The 22,861-nt window shown below is 47.9% G+C and overlaps 5 protein-coding genes across 5 annotated transcripts; 3 read left to right on the forward strand and 2 right to left on the reverse strand.

Moving 5' to 3' along the window:
- Positions 1–839: 839 nt before the first annotated feature.
- Positions 840–4,901, forward strand: HOO65_030586 (nuclear import and export protein; the record flags this gene model as incomplete). Its single annotated transcript, XM_071001789.1, has 4 exons — positions 840–1,883; positions 1,992–2,460; positions 2,536–4,059; positions 4,165–4,901. 4 exons carry the CDS (start codon positions 840–842, stop codon positions 4,899–4,901), a joined length of 3,774 nt encoding a protein of 1,257 aa, XP_070860265.1.
- Positions 4,902–5,557: 656 nt separating this feature from the next.
- On the reverse strand, positions 5,558–5,928 carry HOO65_030587 (uncharacterized protein; the record flags this gene model as incomplete). The annotated part of the gene is made up of 2 exons (XM_071002435.1): positions 5,558–5,570; positions 5,666–5,928. The coding sequence occupies 2 exons, from the start codon at positions 5,926–5,928 to the stop codon at positions 5,558–5,560; spliced, it is 276 nt and encodes a 91-aa protein (XP_070860266.1).
- Positions 5,929–7,626: 1,698 nt separating this feature from the next.
- Positions 7,627–10,514, forward strand: HOO65_030588 (protein transporter SEC24; the record flags this gene model as incomplete). Its single annotated transcript, XM_071001860.1, has 2 exons — positions 7,627–8,214; positions 8,295–10,514. 2 exons carry the CDS (start codon positions 7,627–7,629, stop codon positions 10,512–10,514), a joined length of 2,808 nt encoding a protein of 935 aa, XP_070860267.1.
- A 2,479-nt stretch (positions 10,515–12,993) lies between these two features.
- On the reverse strand, positions 12,994–14,385 carry HOO65_030589 (uncharacterized protein; the record flags this gene model as incomplete). Its single annotated transcript, XM_071000449.1, has 1 exon — positions 12,994–14,385. The coding sequence occupies one exon, from the start codon at positions 14,383–14,385 to the stop codon at positions 12,994–12,996; it is 1,392 nt and encodes a 463-aa protein (XP_070860268.1).
- Positions 14,386–22,042: 7,657 nt separating this feature from the next.
- Positions 22,043–22,775, forward strand: HOO65_030590 (Alkaline phosphatase; the record flags this gene model as incomplete). Its single annotated transcript, XM_071002386.1, has 3 exons — positions 22,043–22,122; positions 22,195–22,235; positions 22,354–22,775. The coding sequence occupies 3 exons, from the start codon at positions 22,043–22,045 to the stop codon at positions 22,773–22,775; spliced, it is 543 nt and encodes a 180-aa protein (XP_070860269.1).
- Positions 22,776–22,861: the final 86 nt, after the last annotated feature.

Below are 22,861 nucleotides of genomic sequence, written 5' to 3' on the forward strand. Positions count from 1 at the left end.
AAGGGTTTATGGAATCACTGCCCAGCCACAGCACATCACAAGTCGATGCTGCAGCGCTAGATTTGTTTCTGACGACGCTAAAACACATATGGTAGGGGGCTTCCCAAAGCGAATAAACAGCCCTACCTTTTCCCAAGCTTGTCCCTTCATAAGCCGCCCACATTGGGCTCCCATACTGGTGTTAGCTACCCCCAGATAGACAAGGCCGGCCCATGAGTGAAATTGCAAGCTCAAGTAGTTAGGGTACTACTTTTCGCTTCATTGCCTATCACGAACATACCAAGAAAGAAGATCCACAACAGGCTCATTCGCTGGTTGTTGTTGCTCACCACCCAAAAACAGAAAAACCCCCTTCGCCTTCGCCCACATAGTGCATTTCCCACTTCTATTTTTCTCGTCTTTTCATCTCGTCCTCTTCCCCTGCGCCCCAAAATCAATCGTCTTCTTCTTTCCTTTCCATCCGTCCAGTTTCTATCGCCTCCTTCCATTTCTATCCGGTGTTTATTATTCATTTTTCTTTCTCTATCTCGCTCTCGATTTCGCTCTCTTGACGCTCTTTCTCAGCACCACTATCGCCTTCGACTTCGCCGTTATCCATCGTGCTATTAGTTTTGGGTTCTTGCACGGGCTTTTATTTTAGCCACCGCAGTCTCTTTTTTTTTTTTTTTTTTTTTCCCTTCTCTCGCTCTTCGTTCTCTCCCAACGCGAGCTCCTCGATCAATCCTCGATTCGCGCCTTGTTTCCTACGCCCACGCCGATCCACACACACACACCGCTCGCTAGTCGTCCACCAATAGCCCATCAACTTCTAGAACCCCCTATACGCCTGCGCTTCTTCAATGGAGGGCCATTCCCCTAACGGGGCTTCTCCCGAAGCTGTCATACCGCAGGTGCATGAGGCTCTGCGAGTTGTCCACGATCCCTACTCGGCCAATAACACCCGCCAGGAGGCCCAGGCTTTTTTGGAGCAGGTCAAGCAGAGCAGCGATGCTCCCTTGATTGGGTACAAGCTCGCCATTGACTCGGCCCAATCGCCCATTGTACGCCACTATGCGCTTTCGCTGCTCTCTTTCACCATCACTCAAAAATGGGAAGACTTCAACGACCAGCAAAGAACCACAGTTCGCGAGTGGGTGCTCCAGCTTTGCCAAGCTGTTTCGAAGGATGACCCAATATACCTCCGTAACAAGGTGCCGCAGCTTTGGACAGAGATGGCAAAGCGTGATTGGAGCGACCGGTGGCCGGATATGGATGCTTCGTTGCTGAAGCTCTGGCAGAACTCGGATCTGCCCGTACATAAAGAGGTTGTTTTGTTTGTCCTCGAGTCGCTATCAGACGAAATATTCAACAGTACCGACTACATGGTCATGCTAAGAGATAGTGTCCTGAGCAAGTCTTGTGTCGAGATATTTACATCGGCTTCCGTCCTGGCCGAAGCCTTCCCAAACCGGACAACCAGCTCGCCGTCCATCCGTGCCGGCGAAGAGGGCTGGCTGGTGCGAGTGAACAGCTTTTTGGGCCAGTGTCTAGGGGCCGATGTCCAAAACAACGAGGATGCACGCTCTTGCGCTGTCAAGAGCTTGAACGTGCTTGCGTCCTTGATGAGTTGGGCCGTCCCCCTAGCCGTAAAAAACGCCAACATCGTCTCCGTTGTTTGCCAGGCTCTGGCAGCCTCGCACGTCAGCGTCCAAAAGGCAGCCCTTAACTGCCTTTATGTCCTCTACACAAGAGTTACTTTTAGCGACGAAGACCTACTTAGCTTGGTGGCTCCGATGTTTGAGCCAGAGATTGTCAGTCTGTGCCAGCGGCTGAGCGAATGGTCCAAAGTCGACGCTAACGACATCGACATCGACAAGTACCAGTTTGCGAAGAAGTTTTCCGAGGTGCGTTGCATTTGCATAGAAGATATAGGATAAACCCCCGAGTGGAACAAAAGTTGAAAAAAAGAAGAAGAAAAAAAGAAATTACTAACTTTTTTCTGTTCTCACCAGATGCTCTCTCACCTAGCCAACTACCTTGTCTCAAAACTCTCTATTTTCCCACCAACTGCTGATATTCCCGGTTTCCTGAACCTGCTTCTCCAGGTTGTGCAGAGCGAAAGCCTGGTAGTTTCAATTCCTGTCCTGGTTTCTTGGACTAAACTTCTTACCCACAGAACGATCGGTCCAGATGCCGCCAACAACGATCAGGTTCTGGGGATTCTCCTCCAGGTGTGCAGCTCAAGACAAGTAAGATATGAGCATTTCCATGAGGACAGCGAGGACCCTAGCTACCTTTTCCTGATGGAGGATACCGAAAACCTGCCCGAGCGTCACGCTTTCCTAGGCAACTACCGTCGCTTCAGTGCTCAGGTGATTGAGGCCATTGTCCGTCTCAAACTGAGCGAGTCGTTCGAGTATCTTCTAGGCCAGGTTGACGAGGTAATTCAGCATCTCTATGACTCTGAGCCCCGACACAGTGGTAAGCTTGAAGACCCTTTTTATATCTCTTTTGCCTTTTTTTTTATTCTTCATCGGCAAAGCTAACAATCGTCAGTCACAAACTACTCCAAGTATTCTATGCCCGTCCTGAAGATCGATACAAACTTCGCCGTCGTGGAAATTGCACTCAAGTCATATGCTAAGCGGAGGGCTAGCGAAGGTGGTATTCCGCCAGACACTAGAGCTATGCTCGAGACGTATCTTGAGAAATGGGGCCGCTCCCTTTTAGCCATCAATTTTGAAGACCCGCAGATACGCAAGCGTGCCCTTCAGTTGCTCGTTGCTCTCTCAACGACGGCCCTTGACTCTAACAGCCCGTTTATGTTGAGTGTGCTTGAACACATCCTTATGTACTGGCCGACGCTTCAGCCTGAGAACAAGGCCTACAACGAAGCAATTAAGGATCTTCAGAACGAAAGCATGGTTGAGCTACAACGCCTGGCTGCCAAAGTACCTGACCATCTAATCCAGGTCTACGACCAAATCGCCAGTCGGGTCAATGAGCTTTTGAACTCGGGCACCCTCGATGACAAGAGAGCAGTGGCGTACAGAAGCTTCCTATTCCTCATTATTCACAGGGCCACAAAGCTTCCTATAGACCAAAGGATGTCTAAGCTCATCTCTTTTGTGGCGCCTACCTTTGAGCAATGGAAAAGCCCACAGCTCTTGGAAGCCATCAGCACCTATCAAGGCTTTTGCCAAATGCTTGGTCTTGACAAGGCCCAACAGTATCTTGCTAGCCACAGGGTTAATGAGGTCTCAGAATGGGGCGAGTGTAAGCTCGATGAGGAAGGCCTGCGCATTCAGGCTGAGCTAGAAGAGCGCCAGCAAATGCTCCCCCTCAGGGCAACCAAGGCATTCTTGGCAATCTCCGTTGAAAAGGTGACGAAGCCATCTGTTGCCTTTAGTTACTCTATCGCTATTTGGAAGGACAATTTTCAGTCCATTCTTTCGGCACTCTTGCAGTTTCTTGGCCATGCCCATGCTTCCCACAACCCCTCAAACTGGCATGGCCTACCCGAGAACATCCGTCCCGCCGTCGTCAGTAAAGTTCTCAGCGATCGTTTCTGGCAGTCTGGCATTTCCGAGGGGAGCAAGGACGACTTCTACAACAGAGTCCTGGACAAGAAAGACACCCTTGAGGGCTTAGGCTCTACTATCCGTGGTTCCATACGGTTTGTAAGAGAGACGGCATACGCCGTCATCTACTGCCTTAGCCGAATGGATGAGCTATTCTACACGCTTCCTGAGCTTCCCAATCCCCTGGCTCATGCTTTGTTCTCAGACTCCCTTTTTATTTCGTCCCATCAGCAAATCAGCCTGCTCAATCTCGTAAGATATCTAGTGGATGATTGTCCGGTTGAAAACCGAGAAAACTTTTTGCCCCCTGTGCTTGAGGCCTGTTTCCGGCAAATGGATACCAAGATCAACTCCGAATGGGAGGCTTTGGCCAGCCAACAGACTGTTCAGACTGGCGGCGATGAGTTGACTGAGGAGATGAAGGCTGAGAGCATCCTGAGACAGGTCACGTACACAGCTGTTGTAATGGTTGCTGATTTCCTGGACCCCAACAAGAAGAGTAAGTAGATATGGATACATTATGGTGGCTATCCAGTCGAACAGTAAAAAGAAAAGAAAAGGACGAAACATGAAACACATAAGCTAACCGGCACTATCTTTCTAGACCCAGCACTAAAGTCCGACCCTTCGTCGTCGTCAGCTTTGCTCGACAACGAGCCCAAGTATCCCACTCTTCGCCGGTTCTGTTTATCTAGGCAAGGCATTGTTGAGCCTCTACTCGTCTTCTCCACACATGCCATCCGCATGAAAGACTCTCGCTGCTGTGGGTATATCCTCAGGGTACTCCGCACCATTGCATCGGATCTCCGTGCCCAGCCTATTGGCGGCTCATCCGACGGACGCCTCAATGATCACATGGCAGCCTTCCCAATCCCGCCTGAAACCGTCACAGCCATCCGAGAATTTATGTCCACGGAAACCCTCCAGGCATGCATCACATCTTTCCACGAGCCCTACTTTGTTGACACCCAAAAGGATCTCTCATATCTGATGGCTGCTATTTACGTCTACTTTGTTCCTGTCACCAACACCCCAGTCAAAATCCTGCTTTCTCTTCCGGGCATTACTACGGACAAGCTACAGGCAATGAATGAGTTTTTGGCAAACCCAGACAACACGCCTCGCCTACAACGAGCCGCCATGTTTGATCTTCTGAAGCATCTGAAGGGAGTCAGCATTGCTGAGATGGGCAAGCTAGATGCCCCTGCTAAGAAGAAGGAGACGCGCTCGAAGATGGCTCAAGAGTTTATGCAGGCCCCCAACCAAAATGGGGGCCCAAACATCCCGAGAACAGCATCTCCAGACGGCCTAGACGGCGTTTCTAATCTCTTTGAAAGCTAAAGCTGAGAATTTGCATTTTGACTCCTATTTAGGCGGTCCACCCCCATGAGAGGGTTTCCTGTTGTTTGTAACTCATATATTATACCCTTTTCTGAAGAACTGTCGCCTCTATGCTTCTTCGCCGTTGTTGCTTTCCTAGCAGACAGTCGATACTTTTGGGCTACCTCACAGAACAATTGAAAAAAAAAAAAAAAAAAGAAAGAAAAAAAGGGCACAGAAAAAGAACTAACTTGGGGAAGTACTGCCCAGGTCATTCTTGTTTCTTAATAGAGGATACCTGGTGTTTTTCGGATGAAATTTTCTGTATCTTTTGTTGTTATATTCTGTCATTTCATGGGGAATCGAAGCAGAGTTTGCTTTTTGTATCTTGCGTCTTGTGTCTTGCGTTGTGCTTTATGCGTTGTGTGTTATGCGTTTGCCTCCTTTATTATAACTTCGTTACTTCATGCTGTACTGTTAATTTAGAATTATCGGAACCCAAGCCAAGGAGCCCTGTCTAGACAAAGGCATATTGGAGGGGATCTATACTATGTACGTGTCTTGCCCTCTTCAGTCTTCCAATATGAATACATCGTGGCCTCTTCCCCCCGTTGCCTGTCTTTTAGAGCACATCTGGTAGAAATGACGCTACCCGATACACCAGAGAGAGTCATGGGCTACTTGCGCTTCCTGAAAACACGGGTTAGCCCCCGCAAACAATACCAACACAGAGCATGCTATCAAGAAGCCAGGCTCAAGAGCCGGGCGTAGATGGCGCGACTTACTTTTTGTCCTCAAGGGAATTTCCGCTTAGGTTCCATGCCTTGACCATCCACTTTTGTGTGCCGTCAACATATTTTTCGGTGTTGATAGACTTGACACCAACCTTGAGTCCGTCCTTAGAAAATGCTATATTCTTCTTGTTCATTCTCTCATTCGCAGCATCGCGCACGCCTATTGATGTCAGATAGGCCTGGTATAGCACCCAGGCGATTCCTATCACAATGCTGAGAAATACAGCAAGGGGAATAAGTTGTCTAGCACGCATGTGTTAGTAGCAGCACAAAGCACAAGACAAGCATGCAGCCTGTCAGCAGCCACGAACAAGTGGACAAGGCCACGTTCCATGGATAGGCTGGTGTGTACATACGCAAGAGCCGACATAATAGTAGGGTAGACGGCCGTATAGGACACTTCAAAGCGAAGGAGATTGTAGGCTCAAGCAAAAATGGAAAGAAAATTTTATGGATAAGAAGAGAAAGGCAAAGAGAGACTTAGTAAGTAGTAAGGGATGTTCCAGAACTCAGGTTCTGCACGCGCGACATCCACAAATCCGGCCAGGCTCAGGGGTTATATAGCTGCGAGTTAAGCTAACAAAGGGAATCCTAAAGCTTGAGTCAGCCCAAACGACACCAAGACAATCAAAAGAATGGGGGTGGAGAGGGCTATGTAGGATAAGCACGAGATGAAGGCTCACTCGTAATCCTAGAAAATGCCAAAAAGAACAGCTGTAAAGTAGCAATGTATCCGCCACAGCCATAGATTCTGCAGACTTCGGAGACTAGGGCTACATGACACTGCAATTTACAGCCGCCTTCCTCCACTGCGCCCCTCCACCCCCCCCTTCCTCCCCCTAGAGAGCTGGAAAGTAGCTAGACACAGGTTGGTTAAGAAGCATAGAATCAGTAGCCATGTCGTTTCCTGCTATGCCTTCGCTTGTATATTTAGTGTCGTGATTCACGAGAGCTTCGAAAGTTACGCAAAACGACGCGGGGCTACGCAGAGCTACAGCTCTTCTGCATAATCGCCTCTAGCTGACATTTGCTCTCCTTTGCCATCGTGTTGCCACATTTTGCTTGTGAAACACCCTCCTTTTTACCCATGACTACGATGACTGACGATTCAATTTCTTGTGCATTACCAATCTTGGACCCATTTTAGCCTTCAACCTGTCGTGCAACCTAGCTGGGCGGCCTCCCTATGACAGCATTAGGGTTAGACAGATCAGGGTCAAGCCCCGCCTTTCTTATCTTATCCTATCAAGCCCGCTGTATTGACCCGGAGTTCTGCCGCACAACCTGCGACCTTTGGTGGGGAAAGTAGTGGGACGGACAAACAAGCCAGGCTTAGCAGTAGTTAGAGTGCGAGTGACTGCACTAAGTGGGCTCTCCCTAGTCTCCAGCGACCTCCCAATTTCATACCACCTGTCCTGTCTTGTGTCCTGTTCCTGGAGAGCTAGCCTTCTTGTTCAGCCTTCACAGCATCCATTGGAGCCAAAAAGCCAGCTTGGGCCGCACAGTTTGTTGTTGTCTGTCTCTTGATCTTTTATTTCCTTTATTTCTTTTTCTTACTTTATTGGTTCTTGTGTCTTTTTTCTGTTATTGTTGCTTTTTTGAGGCATATTGCCAACATCCTCAGACCGCTCAATACTCTTTCTGTGCCTTGCTTGTTTGTGCAGTAGAGCCTGTCAAGCTTTTGTTTGGAGAGATTGTGCCCCTCACCTCCTTCAAACAACCTTGAGTTGTCCTTCGAACCACGAAATCCCGAAATCCAGCCAAGCTGCCATTGTCCATTGCACAGTGCATAGCGCTTTGAACAAAAAAGAGCTGCCGTTGGAAATTACACGCCGGGACCTTGCTTCCCGATTCATCCTCTTCGCTAGAGCTCTTGCTATCCATTGGTATTACCTGCTCTTTTCCTGCTCTCTTTGCTAGCCATACGAATCGAACCCATCACATCATCCGCCATGTCAGCTCCCAATGAAGGCTATGGCTATCAGCAGCAGCACCAGTACGGTCAACCTGCCGCTGTTTCGCCGACCCAAGAGCCCGGCTCTGCCCCTGTAGGAGCCTCCGCCGAACAAAAGAAAAAGAAGCGCGGGTATGCTACCGAGGCCTTCGAGTTTGGAACCGGTGCCAATGCTGGCGTAATGGCGGGCGCTCCTGCTGGAGCTCCTCCTGCCCCATACGGAATGCCTCCAAACCAGCCCTCTTACGGCTATGGCCAGCCTCAGGACCCCGCTGCTGCTCCGGCCTACGGAACTACCCCGGCCTACGGCATTCCATCTGGTGCACCTGCCCCTTCGCCTTCTGGCTACCAGGCCCCCGATCCTTATTATCAGGCCAGCCCGGGCGCTAGTGGTGTCGCTGGTATCACTGCGGGTATGTCGCAGATGAACGTTGGTACTGCACCACCTGCTGGCCCAGGGCAAAGCCTTCCTCAACAGTCTCAATCTGTGCCCCTCAACCAATTATACACCACAGATCTGATCAACCAGCCATTCAATGCCACTGAACTAGAGCTTCCTCCTCCCCCTATTGTTTTGCCCCCCAACGTAAGTGACTGTTTTGCGAGCGTGCTATTTGAAGATATAGAAACTAACATGCAATTGTCCTTGTTCGCTCGCCCATATAGACGGCCCTCACGCCCTCGCCTCACGCAAACTGCCCTCCCAAGTTCACGCGCTCGACTCTGAATGCTGTTCCTACCACTGCGGGCTTGCTCAAGAAGTCCAAGCTTCCCTTTGCCCTCATCATCCAACCCTACAGCTCGCTTCATGACAACGACGATCCCGTTCCTGTCGTACAAGACCAGGTTATTTCGCGTTGCCGGAGATGCAGAACATACATCAATCCTTTTGTTACTTTCCTGGACCATGGTCACCGGTGGAGATGCAACATGTGCAACCTGACCAACGACGTGCCCCAGGCTTTCGATTGGGACGCTGCATCGCAAAAGACTGTCGACAGATGGCAGCGCCATGAACTCAACCACTCTGTTATGGAGTTTGTCGCTCCACAAGAATATATGGTCCGCGCTCCTCAGCCCCTGGTGTACCTTTTCTTGATTGATGTCAGCTACTCTTCTGTGTCTCGTGGCCTAGTTGCTACCGCCGCCAGAACGATCCTCGACAGCCTTGACCGGATACCAAATGCCGATCGCCGAACTCGTCTCGGCTTCATTGCTTTTGACTCTAGCCTGCACTACTTTTCAATCCCCAAGGACAGTGAAGAAGGCGTCGACACTAAAATGATGGTCATTAGCGATTTAGACGAGCCCTTTATGCCTGTGCCTATTGACCTGCTGGTCCCCTTGTCCGAGAGCCGTCAAAGCGTCGAGAAGTTCCTAACCAGCCTGCCTAACATGTTCCAGAACAACCAGAGCAACAGCTCATGCATGGGCTCTGCTTTGCGCTCCGGACATAAACTGATTTCTGCTCTCGGCGGAAAGTTGGTTGTCCTTAGTGCGTCCCTGCCAAACGTCGGCACGGGCAAGCTTGAAATGCGCGAGGACAAAAAGCTCCTTGGTACCTCCAAGGAAACCGGTCTCCTCCAGACCGGCAACAGCTTTTACAAGAGCTTCGCAGTCGAGTGTTCTAAGAGTCAGGTATCAGTGGACATGTTCTTGTTTGCTTCCCAATACCAAGACGTTGCTTCGTTGAGCAATCTTCCTCGCTACACTGGAGGCCAGACCTGGTTCTATCCTGGCTGGAACGCTGGCCGTCCCGAGGATGCCATCAAGTTTGCAACTGAGTTCAGCGACTACTTATCCTCAGAAATCGGTCTTGAGGCTGTCCTCAGAGTCCGTGCTACTACTGGCGTGCGCATGAACGCATTCTACGGCAACTTTTTCAACCGCAGTTCCGATCTCTGTGCATTCCCTGCCTTCCCTCGCGATCAGTGCTATGTCGTAGAGGTGGCTATTGACGAGCCTATTAACAAGCCCGTCATTTGCCTCCAGACTGCCGTCCTCCATACTACTTGCAACGGCGAGCGTCGCATCCGCATCATCACTTTGGCCCTTCCCACAACTACGAACCTTAGCGATGTATATGCCTCAGCCGATCAGGCTGCCATCACGACCTTTTTCACTCACAAGGCTGTTGAACGTGTTCTTAGTGGTGGTCTGGATGCTGCTCGTGACGCTCTGCAAAGCAAGGTGACGGAGTTCCTACAAACCTTCCGTAAGGAGCTTGCCGGCGGAAGCATGGGTGCTGGTCTGCAGTTCCCCGCCAATTTGCGTGCTCTGCCCACGCTGTTCCTCAGTCTGATCAAGAACATTGGCCTGCGGAAGTCTGTGCAGATTCCCACCGATTTGCGGTCAGCAGCTTTGTGCCTGCTATCTACATTGCCCGTACCTCTGCTAATACGCTACATCTACCCCAAGATGTACTCACTACATGATATGCCTGATACGGCTGGACTTCCTGATCCGGAGACTAGTCAGATTGTCCTCCCTCCCGCGCAAAACCTGTCTTCCGAGAAGCTTGCCTCTTACGGTCTTTACTTGATTGACGATGGCCAAACTCAGTTCCTGTGGGTGGGCCGTGACGCTGTTCCTCAGCTACTATCCGATGTTTTCGGTGTTGAAGAGCGCAGCCAGGTGCAAGTTGGCAAGGGTAACCTCCCTGAATTAGAGAACGACTTCAATGAGCGCGTGCGTGCCGTCATTGCCAAGAGCCGGGATCACAAGGCGCTGGGTGTTGGTAGCATTACAGTTCCGCATATGTATATTGTCCGTGAGGATGGAGAGCCTAGCCTGAAGCTTTGGGCGCAAACTCTTCTGGTGGAGGACAGAGCAGAGCAGTCTCCTAGCGCAGCCCAGTGGCTAGGCAACTTGCGCGAAAAGGTATGATATGGCAATAAGTTCTTTTATGTTTTTGTACCGCCCATGCACTCCACTATCTGCCGTCACTTGTTACCTGCCTAATCCTGATTTTGGCGTGTACCCTTCCAAGCGACATTTTCGTTTCTATCTTGCACTCTCAGATGAAGTTTTATGTATTTTGCGTTAGCCTGTTTTCTTCCTTTATTTTTGTTGATTGGCACTAGAGACTAACAAACTATCTTTTCCCAATCACTAGGTTGTTTCTTGAGATTTCCTCACAGTAATGCAGTCGAATCCTCTGTAGTCTGAATTTGCCTGAACGAGCACATTAACATGATAATACTCGAAAAAAAGACAGGAAATGATATCCAAAGACGTTGATGCTGAACATGGCGGGAAACAGACTGTGAAATATCGAGGGTAATATGTGGACAGGGTGAAGCGCAAATGAAGTCCAGTGTTTATAATAGAGACAAGGTCTGTCGGAGGGTGTTGTATGGCAGAGAAAAGAAATCGCATGGAAGCAGCAGTCGACAACGACGAAACAGAAAGAAGGACCTGAACTGAGTAAGGTTGATACGCACGTGGTTCATATTGGAAATGGCTAGCTGGCTAGTTTAGGTACGAATGCTTTGCTATACTCATGCTGCCTAGACTGAAGCTCAACTGCCAAAGATGCTGAACAATACACAACTTCTCCCCTCCTCCTCTCTCCACTTGGTAAAATATGTTGTTTTTCTCCTCGCTTCCTACCCACCTCATTGCCTAGCTTGAGTGAAACTTGACTACAAGCGTGCATTCTTTATGTCCTAGCTATGGCAAGTGCGTCATGATACCACAGAATAAAACACACAGTACATGGCTATTGGCTGATTGACCAGGCTTCACTTTCTTCCACATGGGCTACATTGAGTTATATTCTATATTTGCTCTCGGGCTAACTAGGATCAAATGTTGATGAGAGCATAAACTTGTAGAATCATGGTGGTGCCCTTTTTTAATCTTTCTGGGAGGCTATGGAGAGCTTGGTGTTAGATGGAGATACGTCAGCAGGCATCTTTGGGCAGCGGGGGGCTTGTGCTGTAGGGCTGGTGGTGTTAAGTAGGGTAGAGATGGGGTTGGTTGCTAGTCTTGATCGCAGTAGACTATCTCCAAGGGCGACCGGAGGATTAGAAAAAGACGTTCGCTTTTGGAACGTGCCACAGTTGGAGCTGTCTGCATTGAGATGCCACGGCCAGGGGGTCCGAGGTGCGAGGCGAACTACTCATTGTCGTCATTGGGGAGGGAGCTGAATGAAGAGGGGTTCATTGTCATACTAGCAAGCAATCCAGATGGCGTAGTATCAAAAATCCAAGATAGGTAAGCAGGCAGTTTTACAATTGCGAATGCTGTCGTTCATGTCTCTATTAAGATGCGCTGGTATTGATAGCTGTTCTCTTACTCTTACAGCCACGGAGGAACTGAAGGAAGCTGCGGGGATTTTTTTACGTTCTTTTTTCGGGCACAATCTTGCTCACATCAGATGCTATTGACTGTAGCGCTTGTAGCACATTATTCTCGGCTGATGCACCTTGAGAATGGCTTGTGCTATAGAGGATCGTATTGTTTGGAGTCTAGCCCGACGGAAGGAGTCATGCTAAGACTTGTCTTGATGTTTCCTGGGGGGCAGCAACCCGTGGTGCCAGTTGAGTCACTTTGAAAACACAAAATCAGGCTCATGATGGGCACTTCGTTGAAGCAAAGTTTTCTCACTTGCATTTTTGGTACGACTATAGGCTGAGTGTTTCATGCTATCAGCTAAGGTCTGCCATGAAAGTCTGATGCCTCCAGAGCGTCCCACTAGTTTAAAGCCAACGTAGCGAAGTAGAGGCCGGTACGGCACACATATTATAAAGTAGTGGCACTGTTACTTATGGAATCACCCAATAGACATAGTAGCTACAGTTGTCTAGCAGCGTATTGATAATGGAGGGATAAGTGCAATAATGGTGTAGAGTGAAAAGAACACGGGATGAACTATAGAGCAACAACTAAAAAAGGGCTAGAGAGAAAGTATGTTTATTCTCTAGTGCATTTATGGATCAGAATCTGTTAAGAAATGTAGGAAATAAGCCACCCCGTTCAATAACTTGGCCGAAGTTTTCAGCGTGAGGATGAAGCAGACGTGAATGTGGGCAGATTAATGACACATGAGAGATGGTTACACATGACCTCTGTTACTAGTGGCATGGGTTGTTATTGTTGTGATGCACTAATTCTCTGTGCAATTATAGTACGCTCTAGTGCTTGGTCGTTCTAGATAGGGTAGAATTTCATGACATTTTGAAATGAAATGTCTAATTTGTGTCTTAGCTTGGGCGCTAAGCTCCGCAAGGTAGCATATGGGCCCGCCGAGGTTGAGGACTAACAATTGTGATGTATGGAACAACTAGCGTGTTGGCAAATGACGTGAATCGAGTCCGGTAGCAGTATGTAAAGCCAAAGCGTCTTCTCGTTCCCTTCGTCCTTACAAGCCTTCCTTTGACAAAAGACCAATGAACCCTTTTTGGAGCATATCCATCACGGCGTCGTCCACATTGTTCTCAGCGAACATTACAACTAGATCATCAAAATCCAGCTCTGCGGCATGTTCTGAAATAGCCCCTATCTCTTCCACTATTTTCCGTAGTATCTCGGCTCTGCAAGTCGGATCCTCTGTAGCAATAGCTATGTTATCTGTGATCAGGGACATTCGGCAAATATCGTTGTCAGAGGATTGGCTTTCCCCCACACGATATTTCGCCAACATTTTTTCATACAGGCTGCGGTAGAAGGAAAGACTTGTCGGCGAGTCTTCCCACAAACCTTCCGGTTTTACCCCTTGATCCATAGACTCCTTGTACCCGTACATGTTCGGATCCCAATCACGAGTGAGCCACCCAGGATATCTCTCATTGCCAAGAGTACGAGGCATAGCTGCAACGCCATCCCAATCGATAATGGCTTGAAGCTCGCCGTCATTCGAGACAATGAAGTTCTGGATATCAAAGTCGGGGTGGGTAAGGACGAAAGAAGCTGCTTCATCAGGCTCAGGGATCCAGCTGATCAGCTTGCGCAAGAGTGCCTGCATACCTCTAGGGACTAGATTCTCTTCAGGATACGTGTCGAGCATAAAGTTGTAGTGTCTCTTCGGGTCCGTATATGCTGGGCACTCTACATAAATTGGATCGTCATCGGGGTCATTGTGGATGAACCATCGATCAAGCATAGCCCTTCGATCGATTCGCCGCACGGGTCCGATCTCCGATATTTCCCCATCTTCTCCAAAAGTAGGTCTGCCACCCGATGGGAACGTAAAGCGGCCTAGTTGCATCATTGCTGCAGCGATATTGTCAAGGGCGCGAGTTCGTCTTTCTCGGGTCAGCTCAGGGCTGGCGCCGCTGAGATGGTGTCCAAACCAAGCGTCATATAGAGGGATCCCAGAAATGAAGGTCATCACTATATAAGGGCATTGTAAGGCATTTTGCGTGGTTGAGGAGAAGTCCAGTACATCAGGCAGCGGGATGGTGGTCTCGCGTTTAAGCATACGCATAGTACTAGCTTCAGAGGCTAGAGCCGAAGCGGACGAGTCGTTCCATTTTTCAGGCGTGCCGTTTATGGGGATTTTTACGAGCCAGCGGAGACCAGTTTCAAAGAGTAGCGGAAATAGTACATGGAAAGAGCCATACATAGGATCGCCAATCGAGGGCGTTGTCTGCGCGGTTGGATGCTGAGGCTCAATACGACGCAAAACGGTGCTCCCTAGTAGGGCAAGCTGCTCCTTGTTAACCGTCGAAAGAACGGCCGAAAACAATTCTGCATGTTCGTCTTCCTCGGAAGCGTGAGAATTAACAGACTCTCTGGAGCCCTTTTGTGTCATCGAGATTGTAGTGCGAGCGATTGAATAAAGGTTGAATAAGAATAGATTAGGGAAGCTATGGAAGTGGTTTAGCCGCCCATCTACATGTTCTTGTTCACAACAAGTACGCCTTAGGGTTACGCGACAGGGCACCAACCCTTATATGTGTCTTTGGGCATGACAGATTATAGGCGTGAAGTGTGCGTCTAGAGCGACACGGAATACCTGTTGGTGGTAGGAAATGTGAAGGAGCTTCTGATACAAGATTCTACAAATTGAAATATAAGATAGCTTGAGTGAAAATTCTAAACGAGGTAGGGGGCAAGAGAAACGGAATATACCGAATTTTGCAACGCAGAGGCCGGAGCGTAGTAGTGCTATGTACGTTATTCCAAGTATAGCCGGGGCCTACAACGGCGCTGAGCTATTTGAGGGCCATAAGTCTTTACTCGATCTCTAGCTCCCAGAACTCGGGGAGAAGGGGTGATTTTGAGTCTGGCGATGTATTGGAAGCAGAATCAATAGACGCAGGATGTCTGCACCAATGTGTTTTTACAACATGACGGCCTGACCACCAATCTGCATCGATATGGGGCGTGTGTTTATGAGTCTAGCTTGGATGTTATGAACACAACGCTGCAGCGTTATTGGCTCATTTTCTTCGATCCCTCTATCGTTTCTATCCTATTCATGCTCTCCTATTGGAAGTCATCATCGCCTTGTCATCTTGCGCCACTTACCACAATGGCTCAAATAGCCCCGGCTTATAGAAATTCTGGCTCATCGTTGGCTGTCAATCTTATGACGGCACTTTGGCATATTGCCACTCCCACAAGCAGTAATTTACGTTTCATCGTCTAGTGGCATTACTAAGAACAGACTGTAGTATTGTTAGCGATATGGTGGCATTCGGCAGATTACATAAAGAATTGAGCTAAGTGAGTTTACTTACTCTAGTATCACATGAAGGTGCATAAGCACACTTGCGCAGTGAAGCCCAAAACAGCAACTTTGCCATATTTGAGAGGAAATTCAAAAGTTTGAACACCAAGGCTATGGGCACTGACAAGTCTGTTGTAGAAGTATATAGTGAGGCTAATAACTATAGGATAACATGAGATTATGTAGCTCATTATAGTTTCCATATCACTTGGCTATTTCGGAGCTACCTGGTCTGTTCGAGTATATCAACCCGGCCATTCATGCGGCATGGACTTCTCAGAGCCCCGGTATAGCTTCTGCGACGCGCTGGCTATAAGAGTCGATAATAAAGTGGAAATAGCAGAGCACTCCGGGTGCGAAAAGGAGAAAGTCTTGATATATAGAAGCGCCGAGAGGCTCGTATGGTAATCACGCAACTGCTTAGACTAAGAGGTGCTGTCGAAAGATTTTGTCATGGCTCGCGCTTGTCCTTTGTTTGATTGCGTCTATATAGCTAATGCTGAAACGAGTTGAAAGGGCTCTCGAAATCCTGCGGATTAGAAAATGTTCCGAGTGAAATGGAGATCCCCGAAGTGTTGTGGAGCTCTTACTATTCTCGACTCCCCCGAAGTGACTTTCATGTCCACCGTCTGTCCCTTATCCATCTAGCCATCTACATAGTCAGCACCTAAGCTTTTGTTTCTCCATGGCTGCCATTATCTTTCATATTGTTTTGTGGTCTACCACTCCTCTCTATTCCAGAACCTAAAGAGATATTATGAGACTCGAGACTAGACATGAATCAAATGGCGATACCAACACATGCCCAAGCTTGTCCAACTCTCATTGCTATGAATTTGTGTTTTTAGGCTGACACATATACAATAGAACGTGGAAATCAGCACGGCAGAGTGTAAAAGACAGCATTGGCAAAGCTGGTACCTTGGAATGATGTCGCCTAACATTCTTCCAGGGGATGCAAGCACTAGTGACACAGGAGAAAATTGATGAAGCAAAACGGCCGCCAAGATTAGGCGAAAGCTGTATAGGGCTTAATAAGATTTTCAGCACAGACTCTGATCAGTACTGACATAACTCGATCTAAGTTGGTGAACACTTGGATCCGAATAACTCTTGGCGAGAAAAGCGAAACTCTCGGGTTAAACATCTATCCGAGTTAAAGGAAGAAGCTTAATTCGGTAAATAGTTTGATCCGAAAACAATACAGGCTGCATGGTAGTATATACCCATGCTCTACCTTGATATTGGTAGCCCTTACATGATCTGCGAGGCTATGGCCATCATTGTCTGTAACTAACATTATCGCCAAGAACTCATTGTATAGCTGTATTCCAATAGCTCGTCAAGAACGTTTGTAGCTAGATTTAGACTTGGATTGAGATTCAGACTTGGATATTGGCTGGCTACTGAAATCTATATATAATAGACGTCTTTTTTCCCTGATACTATTCCCATTTTCGTTCTTCATCAAGCCCCAGAGACATCTCTTCTTCAATACTCTTTACATACCTCTTCAGCCTATTCATCGACCTCCATTCTATCATAAGCCATATTTTTCCGCGCAACAGCTATGCAGCTCTTTATTACCGCCACTCCTCGCACTTGCAGGCCATACCGTTGCTACAGTCATATTACCCAGAGAGTATCATGGTTGCAAATGGGAAGATGATGTCTGTTATTGCCTCGACTCCCAACACATCCGGCAGCCAGTCCATGAAAGTTGGTGTCACTTTGCCAAATAGTGATGGGGATCAAGTGTAGCACTAAGAGAACCTTTTATGCAAAAGCTTTTTGCAAATTAGATACACCTCAAAGCAGAACTGTGATGAAATCCTCATAGCCAGTTCTCTCGAGGCCCAGTGCTTTTTGCTTTCCTGCCGTTTGGTAGTTTTTTTCAACATGAATCTCGCCTAGGAGAAATGGCAAACCTGTCTTCTCATAAAGCCTTTCTAACGGGTATGGAAGCACTTGACTGAGTTGGAATCAAGGAAGTAATGATAGCAATGCGTGACCTCTATCTACTCTGTATTTTCTGTCCTTATTTATCGTGATTTTCAAGATGAGCTTGTGCCTTGTTTCACAGCACAACGAGAGGCGGTTATCAAGGTATCCCTAGCAATACTGTTCCAGGGGCTGGGATTAGATCTACAGCTACCCACGGTTGACGTTGGAACAGACTTTTAGGCTTTTCTCTTTGTCAAAAGCACAAATATGAAGATGAGCTAATTATAACTAGTTAGCAAGACGTCCCCATAAAATAAGAGTCTTCCTATTCGCACCATGTCGATTTCCTACTCGCACCCGAAAATTTAATGCCGCACATACCACCAAGTGATTGAACCAATCACATAACCAATTTGACAATAATCTACCCAATAAAATGGCTATGTATCTTTTTAAAGTGGAACCAAACTTGACACTTCAACCTTTAGTGAAGATGAATTAAGTTTGTTTCCATTATCTCAGTGTGTCTACGCAAGTCAAACAATCATCCCATAACCATCCCATATTGTACAGTCAATTCCAGATCAAAGCTACTGCCATACAACTGCCTCAATTTGGCGCCAACTCAGTCAATGGGAGGAATGTGATAGCCTTGCGGCGATGGATCACCAGGATATGGAGACAGTTCAAGGCAAAGGAAAGACGGAAACACGGCAAATGACACTAGCGATATGACCAATTTAATTTGATTTGAATATATTTTACGTCTACTGGAATCACTAAGACCAAACGACGCCGGATTGGTTACCGGACAGAATTAACCTTTTGCAGGGCTGACCACAGGCTTTGGGCGAGAGAAGCTCGTATGCTCCCAAGCAAGCCTGTTATTCCTCTTCCACCTGTGGTTGTCAGAAACAAAAGGAAATCCCCAGATATACCCTAAGCTCAGAAGTTGGGGGCTAGCCCCCAACTTCCCCACAAACATTCGTTCCTCTGAAAAACCTACCATGCTTCCTGAAGTCGTGAAAATCACCAGAGCAAGACGGCAGCGTCCAGTGCAGCCTGGGAAAACCCCTCCAAAGACGAGAAAAAACCAGACTGTGTGAGCATCCGAGGGCTCGTGATATATTATTCCACTTTTCTGGTGGCCGTTGCCTTGCGGGTGTGGATGAGGCACAAGACAGCCCCCTTTCTAGTGACATGCCCCAGTCACCAGTCTGTCCGAGGACAGAGGAGCGCGGGAAAAAACAAAACAAAAGGAAAGGAAGGTGGACTGTGTGAACTCGCAACAACCCAGTCCCGAGCGTGAAGGTGTACTCCTTGCGTTGGAGTGGTGTTGCGGCGATGAGGAGTTGGCGATCGCGAAAGTCGTCGTGAAAAAGGGGGCGAGTCGACGACGAGGTTATCCTCAAAGTTGGGTACGTGCGGCCTCAAGGCTCCACAGCTCATTGTCAAGATCCATGACAGAGTCAAAGAAAAACAGAAAAGAATGAAAGACGCTTATCAGTGTCATAGGCGTCGTCCTCCAGCAGCCCGGAAGAAGGGGAGGCACCAGACCTCAAAGAAGCCCCCCCCCCCCCCCCCCCCCCCCCCGAGGGTTGTAAGAGGGAGAGTTGTTGATCTCTGAGCGATATCACCAAAGAAGGCGCCACAAGAGGTATCACAGGAGACAATGCAGGAGGGACCGCAGGATGCAGAGGGAGGGAAGGAGGCTACATACCACGTTCGGATGATTTAGTACTATAACAGCATACCAGGCGGCGTATTAGGGCATGGATTTATCTAATTCCTTCAAGTACTCGGCGACATGCGCCCGCTGCCAGCTATACTTGCTGGATATTGATTCGAAGTTCTTTTAGCAGTGCAGATCTCGGGATGTGGGATACTTAGAGCGCACGGCCTACTTGGCAAGTCAACAGACAATTAATTCCCAAGCCTAAATGCTCTATAGCTCAGGATATAATCCTAGTTCTCAAAGATGGGTAACAGGTACACGCCCCCCCCCCCCCCCATTCGGATTCCCTATGCAATTTATTAGCTTACTAATCAAGATTTCGCTGTGGAAATTACTACGTGGGCATCAGGTTTTCCTATGCTCTAGAATTCTGCCAATGTACCTCTCTCGCTGGCCATTTCTATGACTGATCATTGCACAAAGGAATGTAGAAAGGAAGGGATACCCGCCGTGTTGAAGACCTCACTCTCACTCATTACCCTCACATGTGATTTCTTTATCCCATGTAATGTAATTACTCTCAAGTACCATCCATGATGCCAGCTAGCCCCCCCCCCCCACTCAGGGAAACGACCTCATGACGGCCAGTCCGAGAGAGTGATTCAAGGAGGAGATAATGGCATATTTGGACTAGAGTAACGCGGAGGATGACTGTATAGAGGTTGAGGTCGTCTGGGAGCTGGGGGATAATCCTCTCAGAATGGGAAGAAGGGGCGTAGCTGACATCTAGAGGAGGACAGATAAAGATACTGAAGAATAAGAAGCCTTGCATCAAATGGATAGAAAGGGAGATTGCATTGTATTTAGAGAATGGGAATCAAGTGGTTAGATTTGAACACAAAGACGGCTAAAATAGTATAGAGATAAAGGCTGTGAAGTGGCCCTTCCAGAAGAAGAAGTTCACAGCAGCTGTAGTGTTGCTACTTGTAAAGAATCCTTGAGATTCTGGCTGTTAGTACACAAGCTTCACCGCCTTCGTGGGGCTTGTACCTGTAAGTTAAAGCCAATCAGAGTGCGTAAAACAGCAAAATCTTGATTAGCAAGCTAATAAATTGCATAGGAATCCAAAGGAGGGGCGCGAATACCTAGTGTACTTGTTGCCCTAAGATTTGGGTGAATTTGTCAGCAACGTAAGACAGGTTTACCTGGAAGTGTTAGGGTTAGTATCAGACATAAAAGGCCTTTGCCAAGGCAGCGTTGCATCTTTCCCTTGGGATGGCTTTTCATATATTTAAATAGCTTGTAAAAGAACTCTTTAGAACACAGAAATACAAGGTCAACTTGATATGCATTTTCACACCTAGTCTTTACTAAGACTCTGATTTCTTGTTAGTTGATTCTCTCAGTCATGAGCCTGGTTGACGCCTTTCACTTGCAAAACACAAAATCTCACGATAACTCACACTTGTACTCACTATTTTGATTCACTTTTACTTTGTCTACATCACCTCGCTTTTGTCACTTTACCTAACTCAATTCCTGCCTCACTTGTGCTAACGCAAGCTTCCAAACACAGTCACGAATATTACATCATAAAAAGAAAACCTTGCACTGCTCACATCACGATGTCTATTCAAGAGCATCAAGTTGAGACCAAGCTGATCTCTTAATCGGATTGGGAGGTCTAGTTCAACTGCTTAAAGCTTAAGGCTATTGCCCTATCTCAGAAAATCAGCCTACAGCCACTAGCACTACAGAAGAACAAACCACCAGTGATGCAGCCTCCACTAGCGTAACCTTGCTCACTGACCCCGAATACCCTGGCCCTGAAGACCCCCCCTATGAGCGAAAGTATTGCCTCTTTGCATTCAAGATGAAGAAGTATGAGACACAGAAAGGCTCTACAAACAATGGCAGACTTCATCGATCAAATGGTCTCAGGTAACCTTAGCATGATTCTGCTTACAGACAAGCACACAGCCAAGGGTCAAATCGCTGCTCTTCACAACTGGTTCAAGTAGCCTGCCGCTGAGAAAAATAAACAGGCACGTGAAGCCTGGAAGAAGGCCCTTCAGGCACCGAAGAATCAGAGCATTGAGATATGGCTCAGCAATCTACTAACAGCCCATACAAATCTCACAAAACTTGGACTGTCAGAGGCTGAGAATGCCAGCGCTGTTGAAGCACTGCTGTCATCAGCCAGTCCTATTGCACCAATTGCTTGGGTCGAACGAGTGGTCGCCCGGCAGATACAAAACGAAAACATAATCTTTGAAGAACTTCTTGTCCAATCCAGACAGGAGTGTTAAATGATCAACGCTTTGCGGGGTATGCAGCCACACACGGAGGCTTATGCCACAACCACAGACCAGCCGCAGCAAAAAGCTGTGGAAAAGGCTTGCCTACGTGGAGAGATGCATCGGCTCAGTTCATGCCCCTACTTACACCCAATCCTTCACACCACAGAATGGAAGGCGAATCAGCAAATTCAAGACTCAATAGATAAGAAGCTTACTGATAGCTGGAAGCTACACAAGTCAGTCGAGAGTTCGATAAAGTACGTTCAGAAACCGAAGTCCTCACAGAACAAGCCAGAAAAACCATCGAACATGAGTGCAGGCATTGAAATCAAGAAGGCCTTCGTGACATCCATAACTGGGGCTTTCTCAGCTCAACATCACAATTGGCCCTAAAGAGACCGAATATATCAAACTCACCAATGTCGCTTACATGCCAGACTTCCTCACCAACCTAGTATCCAACAAATTGCTCAACTCTGACGGAGTGTATCTCAACACTCGTAGCATGTAATATTCTCCGACGACGAGCCTGTTTTTGCATTAGATCGACACCTATTCGTCAACTTCGGCTACGATACACCAATGGAGCTCTTCCAGAGTAGCGCGTTCACAGTCACAAGAACAGTACTCTGTAAATACATTACAGCTACAGAAAATTGATGGCACCAGGCGCTTGGCCACTCTGGCCCTGATGTAATAGAACATGTCGTCAAAGCAGTTGATGGCGTGACGGGGGTGGAATGTGGACTGACAACAATTGAATGCCACCCGTATCTTCTTCTTTGCCCTTCCTTCCTCTCCATCCCCTTATTCCACCATGGCTAAGCTCACATCCAAGAGTATAGTCAACGTCGCCTCTAAAATCTACCATCGAATTCACATCAAGGGTCCCGGCGAGTAAGAAGTCACACTGGCCTACTACAATGGCGAGACAACTGTTGCCAACTGGGTAGTTCGCCCTATCTCTAGCGACCGTAAGGCCAAGAACGTCATCCTGTTTATTGGTGATGGTATGACCACAAGCATGGCAAGTCTTTCTGTTTGTTTGTCCTAGAAGTACACAAGTCTGTTACTAACTTCCCAGTGTCAATTAGATTACTGCTGCCTGTATGCTGGAACACAAGTCAGTCAACAGGAAGTACCAGTCCCATATGGCTATGAACTTGTTTCCTACCCTAGGCCATCAGATTACACACTCCATCGACACCACCATGACTGACTCAGCCAATTTGGCTTCTGCGCTGTACAATGGTCACAAGGGTAGTGCTCGTTCTATGGGTGTTTACCCCGACTCTTCGCCCGATCAATTCGATGATCTCAAGGTTGAGACTATTGCCGAGCTTGTTACTCGTATCTTGGGTATGCACTGGGGCGCTGCTACAACTGCCAATCTTAATGGCGCAACTCCCGCTGCCCTTGTTAGCCACACCTGTTCCCGCTCAAACTATGGCCCGATCATAGACTACATACTGAACGGCATCACTAAATACACCGGGAATGAGTACGTCGGCCCTGAAGTTTTCCTCGTTCTGAAAGATGCGGGTGTATAACTAAGACATAGGCAATGTGTTTCTGTTCATCTTTCCGAGCTCAATAAGGGCCAACCTATTTGTATAACAATTGGGAATGATGCGAT

Source organism: Ceratocystis lukuohia (assembly GCF_044167205.1).
Source record: "Ceratocystis lukuohia strain C4212 chromosome Unknown Supercontig3_pilon, whole genome shotgun sequence".
Classification (NCBI taxonomy): domain Eukaryota; kingdom Fungi; phylum Ascomycota; class Sordariomycetes; order Microascales; family Ceratocystidaceae; genus Ceratocystis; species Ceratocystis lukuohia.